The sequence below is a fragment of the Strigops habroptila genome, chromosome 1 (assembly GCF_004027225.2).
Source record: "Strigops habroptila isolate Jane chromosome 1, bStrHab1.2.pri, whole genome shotgun sequence".
Taxonomy (NCBI): Eukaryota; Metazoa; Chordata; class Aves; order Psittaciformes; family Psittacidae; genus Strigops; species Strigops habroptila.
In genome coordinates, this window is record NC_044277.2 from 90,209,940 (window position 1) to 90,217,786 (window position 7,847).

General features: G+C 40.6%; 1 protein-coding gene across 2 annotated transcripts; it reads right to left on the bottom strand.

The window, feature by feature from the left end:
* Positions 1-1,129: 1,129 nt before the first annotated feature.
* On the bottom strand, positions 1,130-7,439 carry LOC115616764 (transmembrane protein 14C-like). 2 transcript variants are annotated; one of them, XM_030506441.1, is made up of 5 exons: positions 7,230-7,439; positions 6,924-7,007; positions 4,641-4,742; positions 1,896-1,983; positions 1,130-1,714 (listed from the first exon to the last, which is right to left on the bottom strand). In XM_030506441.1, exons 2-5 carry the CDS (start codon positions 6,997-6,999, stop codon positions 1,657-1,659), a joined length of 324 nt encoding a protein of 107 aa, XP_030362301.1. In that variant the 5' UTR covers positions 7,000-7,007; positions 7,230-7,439; the 3' UTR covers positions 1,130-1,656. The 2 variants fall into 2 exon arrangements, with proteins under 2 accessions (XP_030362301.1, XP_030362308.1); XM_030506448.1 differs by lacking the exon at positions 7,230-7,439 and adding an exon at positions 7,097-7,205.
* Between the last annotated feature and the right edge of the window lie 408 nt (positions 7,440-7,847).

Genomic DNA, 7,847 nt, shown 5'->3' on the forward strand with positions numbered 1-7,847 from the left:
TAAGATACAGCACAACTTGCCCAACATCTATAGATCTGCTTTTAATTACTACTTTCTGTTACAACTTTCAAACTACTACCACATGGGTTTCCATTGATTCACGACAATGGAAATGTCACTGGATCAATACTGTTAAATGCCATTTTCAGAACAGCAAATACAAGTTTTGAAGTGACCAATGAAATGGAGCAATTATGTAGTTTAGTATTTGCTTTATGCTCTTTGAGATAACTGTTACAAATTCCTTTAAGCACTACAAAATGGTAAGTGCGTAAGATCTAAGTTAATTTAAACCTGCTTTGCCATAATTATGTTATGCAGTTGACAAAGTTTATATATATTCAATGGCATAGAGGCCCCAGAGTAAAACCTTAAATAGTCACTACATAAAATATCACATTAAAATACGAGTTACTCGCTGTAAGAATTGTAGTTTATCAATAACCATGTATTTCAAAAGATGAGAAAGGATTGAGAAAGGTTGAGAAAGGATTTTCTTTCACGCATTTCTTGCCTCTCTTTGCCACCATGGTGCTAAGCCCATATTACCTGTGCCTGCACTAACACAGCCAGGAGATTGAGAGCAGGAGAAGCAGTCAAGATTGGAGTGTCAACAAAGGCATCAGGTACTGCTGCTGCCTCCTCCACAGTACAATCCTTGGGCACCACGTCAGAACCAGGAATTCTCTGGACTCCAAGGTTTCCTGGTAAAGACAGATTTGAAGAGGCATAGCCACTTCCCTTCACGATAAAAACTAAATGCTGATACATTCTATTGTCAAATAGCCTGTAAGACCAGAATTACATAGTGTTAATGTTACGCTATTTTATTCTAGTTATACAGTCCTTTGGCCAGATCACATTCAACTGTTCATTTAGCCTAGCACAGATCTCAATTAATCCACAGGGTAAGTTCCTTTCCAACAGAAGTTCTAATGCAATGCTAATGAAGGCTCCTTCTTTAATCTTCTGCCCCTTCATTTAAAATATGATTTTTAAACATAATTCAAAGAGCACTTGGATACTAACAGTTCACTGCAAGGACTTCCATTGAGAAGAGAACAAGAAGGTAAAAAACCCCACACCCCCTACCCGCATGCACACAGAAAAGACACAAAAACGTGACAAATAAACGTTTGTAAGAGATTTTACTTGTAGAAAAGCAACATTTTACCATCATTTCACCATAAAAAGGTAAAATCCGTTTGGTGTTACACAGATGTGGTGTATCAACTCATAATGCAACAGGTAAAGCATACTGTAATACTTCGTATGAAAGGTATGAGATACACTGCTGTATTTAGCCAGTAACTCCTGGTGCCTCTTTGTGGATACTTTCTTAATTACAGGTCCTCTCTGCTTCACACAGTATCTTCTGGAATATAAAAACTAGGAGTGTTAAAATACACTGAACTGTATCTGGAAAGATCAAACCCAGGACCAGTTTCTCACTGCACAATAATAGCTCTACGAGATCATTGAAACAAATGGCACCTTGTATGTAAACTATCTGTCCCATCATCCTATTCCCTCCTTGTATAACAAAAAGAAAAAAATTGTCTTGATAGAGAAAATCGTTCCATCTTCTTGCTTCTGTGTTCATGCAACTTCAGTATCAGATTTCTTTAGTCAGATATTAAACTTTAAAAGGAACAGTTACTTATCGTGGGTCTTTTCCACCATCTTCAGCGCTAATCTTCCAACCATTAGCAAGCTGTTGGGGGGGGGGAAAAAACAGAATTAAACAATAATAATAATATCAATTCATTTTCAAGTACTTCCCATGTAACTGTTGCATGGAAACAAAAAAGATCCACAAAATATGATTCACTCCATCTCTGTTTAATTATGCAAATAAGAAATCACACATAGGAGATTAAAAAAAAGTGTTGTACCTGACACCAGCAATTAGCCCTGCAGGCATGAATTTTCCAGAGTTGTAAAATCTTGTTCCCATGACGGCAGTCAGTGTTCCAGATGTAACTTAAATGAGAGATTATACAGTCCAGTCAGGCAGAGATGTGTGTGAGAGATGCTAAAATTCAGAACTAACAGAATAGAGAGAAGTAAGAAGTGAAATGGGGTTGTTTCATGTGATAGACTAAAGGAGCCAATAAACTTTGGAATGCCTCAATACGTGAAGAGTAAATATTCTGAATCAAGTTCTAGCAGACAATGCACTCCATATGCTTCTGCACACGCTCCTCAAGTTTCTTTGTCAAAATGTACTTCTTTGGAGACTAGAAAAAAATCTATGCTACATTGCTCTGGAACTTATTCCTTCCCTCTGCACATGTGAGTCTCTAAACATGTGCACATAATGCCCTCTATTCTTGTAAAAGGTAGAGAGCATTTTTGTGTCTAACTTGTAGTAATGTTCAGAGAATTAACTGATTTATGCTTGCAAAAGACTTCAAAAGGGAACTGTGCTATGTAACTGCTAAGCATTACCAATCCATTTCAGCCCTGTACGACCTTCCACTAAGATCAGAGAGTTAAAGGTATCCTGACCCCTTGACAGAGACACAGGAGCCAGGTAGTTTCACTGAGTCAGTAAAACAGAAACAGCAATCCCTGGAACACAGTATCTCAGAGAAAGACTGAATACTAAGAAAACTATGGGGAAAACATACCAATGTAATCCTTAGTCTTAGCACACATTTGCTACCCAGTGGCAACAGCTACACACAGCATGTTGTTCCAACCACTCTTATCTTCTACAATTGCTTCTACCTAGTGACTGGTCCTGCAGGACCCAGCTCATATCAAATCCCAACCACGGAATCCTTCCTCCCTAACACCACCCTCAATATTCTTACTGACATCTAGCAATCTCATATAAGGAGCTATGTAAGAGACTAGGACAACAAAGAACTAAAATATTTCAGTATTCGAATGCCTCAAGCTCTAATCAATAGCCAGTCTTCATATGCAACCCTCACTAAATGTAATTTTGTCTGAAACAGAAGTAGAATACACCTTCTCAAAAAACTTTAAGCACAAAAAGAAGGAAGACTCCATATACTACTGAATTATAGAAATGTTTCTGGCTGTCTCACATTTGGGAAAATACTTTCTCATTCCTCTTAAGTTTGCTGTATCTGCGCAGTTTATTCTAACTATTTAGGCTTGATCATGCACAGCTTTTGACCTATCCAGTAGATGTGGAAGTGGATTGCACTGCAGACAATGCTTAAGTGGAGAGAAATGCTGGGCTTTTCACTTTCACTTTTGACTTTCACGTATCAAAGAGCTAGATACTATGTCACTGCTTCAGTGGACAAATGCTATAGCCTGTGGCTGCTCTCAAAGCACTAAGCAGTGACCCTCCGTAGTCAGCTTCTCCAAGTCAGGGAGAAAGGAAGCTCCAGTTCCAAGAAGGAGGAAGAAGAAATGGCATTACTGAAGCTTGCTTCTCTGTTAAATCTCCCCAGGCGTGCAACACTTTTGTAATTCCATGTTTGTCACATAATCACAATCTCCGCCATTTTCTGCAATAATAAAATAACCTGCTAGGGGTATGGGCAGTCTGCAGGAGAATCACACTTCCTGAAATGCTCCAGCCTCCTGCAGAATGCTGAAAGTAGGATCCAGCCAAAAAGAGGACACACAAAGGTCACATCAATTTACTAGCACTTCCTTTGTACTGTGATCCTTCAAACACGCCAGTACGAGACAGATGCATGGTGGCAGCCACCAGTTCAGCAAAGCCTGAGGACTGAAACATAGCTAGTGCTAGAGCACTGTCACACACTGATGTCTTCTACAGATCATGAATGGAGAGGATACTACTAACACAAATACTGGCCAGAGATACAGCAGCCTAAGAAGTGTCAGGCACCAGCTGAGCTACGGGAACTTGCTACATGTATTTTCTCAGCCCACTTTAATTGCAAGGTACCCTAACTTATTCGTGAATGAGAAAAGTTCAAGTTATGTTATTTTGCAACTGGCGTGAGCTTTAGACACACCTAGGTTAAAGTGACAGATGATAATCTGTCCTAACTTGATCGCAACCCTGAGTTCTATATGGTAAATTGCAGAAAGACAAAATATTGGAGATTCACACTGTACTACATACAAGTTTTTAAACACAAAATGGTTATTTGATTTACTTTGCTAAAGGATGTGAAATAATGGTATTTGGTTTGGTTATTATTTTCAAACCTAAGTTTCACTTCATCCTAGCACACATTTTCCTTCATAACCTCTAGGTTTTTTGACATTCAGAAGACAAACTCTAATGATAAATAACAAATATTTCCTCTTCTGTTTTTCCTGTAGAAAAGGAGCAAGAATGTAAGTTTGAACTATCACCCAAAGCACTTTATACTTCTTGCAAAAGGGATGCAGTAATGTAGTGAGAAATCACTGAGCAAGACACACCAAGACAAGCAGTTTTTAATACACATTCTCAACATACGCTTTAAAAAAATAAGTAACACTAACAGCTCACATGCCAGGGAGAGCAGTGGAGTTTGGCCACTAGTGGAGATTTTTCACAAACCCACAAGTCTAAAGATTAGATTGAAACTAGATTTATAACACCATCAGTTTAACTCTTCTGAAAATGCTTTTAGGTACTTATTTTATTTTAGGATAAATATAATCCCTTCTAATTAAAATTTTAAACAACTTACGGAGAGAAATCCAAACATTATTTGGATTCTGTGAGAGCTGATAGGCGCCCAGTCCAGCCAAACTCCCAAACAGAAGGCCAGCAGCTAGTGATGGGACACTACCTGAATAAGATAATGCATTTATTAGAAGCTTAGAAATAAACTTGCTCATTGGCTTATCTGTTTAGTAAAACACCACCAACAACAGAAAAAAACAAAAAATGGCATTCATTGTAATAAAGCAGATTAGAGAGGATTTTTTTTCTTTTAAGATATTAAGACCATGCTGATCTGCACCCAGAAGCACGTGCAAATTTCATAAGATACAAATAGTGTTAGTATTTAATTCTTTAACAGCAAAGCCATTAATATATTTATGATGGAAAGAATAGTGAGAAAAGCAGAAGAATCACTGTTTTATTCGTGCAAACTGAAGCATGTTGTTTCAACACAGTAATAACAGAATTTCTTGAGAGGCAGTAAAGTAGATGGATTAAATATTAAAGGTTTAAGATCAGAAAAAAAGGCACGTGGACTGAACTGGGCAGGAGGGCATTCAAACAAAAAGCGTTGCTGGAGAAGAGAGTGGAGTCGAATGAGAGAGGTCATAGCTTTTAAATACACCTGAGATCTGGTCCAAAGGTAACTGCAGATTTTAGAAGAAGGTTCTCTGGACTCAAACTTTGGACCAAGTCCTCAGTATAAATAATAATCCCAAGATACCATTAGATAAAGGATACCACATCCAAATTGGTGATTTAAAGCTTACATCAAGTAATGAAGTGGTATGACCACTGTGAGTGGTGAATGCCCTCAATAAGGATAATGGGAAATTCAGGACTTAATGCTACTGAGGGTGGTTTTTTATATATTCCATTTAAAAGACTTCAAGAACTCCTTTAAAAGACTCAAGATTGCAAAGCTAAGCTGATAAACATCTCCTCTCAATGTTACAGGACGATTGCAGAAAGTAAACATTTTTCAGTCATCAACAAGGTAACTGTAACATTGCTTCAGATCCTTTTTTGTATAAAAAGCAAGGGATAAAGATGATAGAAAGCACCAGATATTCTTGCACATTACAAGATGCACACTCTAGTAAGTGGCTGTTCTGCACAGAATACAGTTTAGCAACTACCATGTTGTAGCTACAATTCTTTCCACAAACGTGGGAGCCAAGAAATGGCCATCATACCCTTGAATTTTACCTCAAGGCATTGTTTAAACAGTTATGACACATACACTTTACTACCACATCACTTCTGGCTCAGGAAGTTCCTGAGTCTCAAAACACTGGGACACAGAGAACTGGCTAAATGAAGAGAGCAAAATCAACCAATCTTTGTTCACCCTGTTCTCATATTCTTCCCAAGGCATCTACTGCTGACCACCATCTGTGTGGGTAAATAGATGTTCCGGTAAAAGAATGTATCACCACCTTAACTTTATGGATGAAGGTTCCGTTTTTGGGGGGTTTCTCCAAGTTATTACTAGGGAAACGATAGTTGTTTTGGATTTTTCCTTTTTTCTTTTTGTTTTGTTAGGGTTTTTTTGTTTAATCCCTACAGGTCACCATACATGTTCTTGTTCCCCCTTCAAAAATCCCATGATCTGGATTCCCTTGCACCAGCATGACCATGTCTTCCCATCTGGGACCAGCTGATAAGGGATTTTCAAAGCTGAAGAGGCAGTATTGCAGCAGGAATGAATCCACAGTTCTGTCTGGAGGAGGGCAAACTCAGAAAAAGGACAGGAAAGGAAAGCAGTAGGTCAGAGGGCAATCTTATGATGCAGAGCCCAGAAAAGGAACAAGTTTAAGGACTGATTTGCATTGTTCAGCTCTATTTGGAGAAAGGATCCTTGTGAAACACTGCAGCTTGCAGTATATTGTTACCATCAAACATTAAAACGTGAATAAATCTCTAAGGGAAAAGAAATGGTAATTTAAGCCATACAGAGCATTTATAATAAAATGCTTGTATTTAAAGTAGCAGGTAAAAGAAGCCTTTCTGAAGCAAATTTATGTCAGCTCGCCCAAAGAGCACAATGCAGAGGCAGGATACCAGCATCTACCAGAAGCAGATAGTTGGCTTATCAGCCCAAAGCACCAGCTCAACCCAAAAAGCACAGCACCCCAACAACAGCAAGTTATCAGCACATGGCACAAACTGATAAACTTTACATGTGCGTTAACTTCGAGATAGGACGCTTTGGTAAAAAGCCGCCCAGCTCACGCAAAGTTACTGGGGGAGTCAAGGGGCAGAAGGAGAGAGAAGGAGATACAAGCACCCTCCCACACCGTACCTGCTTTTGCATAGCCAATGACTCCTCCTGATGCCACCAGAGCGGCATAGCCAAAGCCGAGCCAGTCCACTGCCATGCCGAAAACTGGAAAAGAAATTAGGGTGAGGATCAGTATCTCAAAACCCAAACCCACAGCGTTTTGCTGCAGGGGCTTTTCTACACGCAAGGCCTACTTAAAGCCTAAGCCCTAAACCGAGTCCAAGAGCTGAACCCAATTTGTTGGGTAATGCAGCTCTGAGGGTGGCGGGGCGGGAGGTGCACTAAGCCGCTCTGCCCCGCCGCGGAGGGTACGCAGGCGGCACTCACCTGCCCGGCCGCTAAACTCCACAGCAACCCGGGGCGGAGCGGGCTGCGGAAGGGGAGGTGAGGGCGCAACGCACCGCCCAAAGCTTCCCTTTTCCGGCTGTTCTGAGGCTAGCGGGGAACCTAATCAGCAAACGGACCGCGGTGTGGTGCGGCCCGCTGCCTCGGGTGCGGAGGAGAAAGCGTTGGCGCCTTCCCGCCTGCCTGCGGGTGACTCCCCCGGCCCGGGTATCGGGGATGCCCCAGCAAGCCCCGGTGCCCACAGAAGAGGAGAGACCTCAGTGCAGACGAGCTTTTGTCTGCTTTTTCAGTGAGGGGAAAGCTCTCTCCTAACTGCATTCGTGTGTGCCCAGTCTGTCCTAGTCACGTACCAGAAGTGGGGGTATGTGGTACACTGAGAATTTGGGGTTGGGTTTTGGCGTGGCATGAGCTACCACTGTGGGCCGCTGCTAGCTTTCATCAGTAGTTTCAGTATAGCCCTTTTATGAAGGATTTCTATAATATTCAAATTATAAGCACAGTTAGTGCCTTCTTTTCTCTCTTTCTTTTTCCCCCCTGAAAAAATAGAGATGTTTACAATGGTCTACAAAGATAAACACTTTATTTTTTTCCCTGTGCTGA

Excerpts from the sequence above, each read along its gene's own strand:
- LOC115616764 (XM_030506441.1), bottom strand. The coding sequence starts at position 6,999 with ATGGCAGTGGACTGGCTCGGCTTTGGCTATGCCGCTCTGGTGGCATCA. Across the intron at positions 4,743-6,923 it reads CATTGGCTATGCAAAAGCAG|GTAGTGTCCCATCACTAGCT; the intron begins GTACGGTGTGGG and ends TATCTTATTCAG. Across the intron at positions 1,984-4,640 it reads TAATGTTTGGATTTCTCTCC|TTACATCTGGAACACTGACT; the intron begins GTAAGTTGTTTA and ends CTCTCATTTAAG.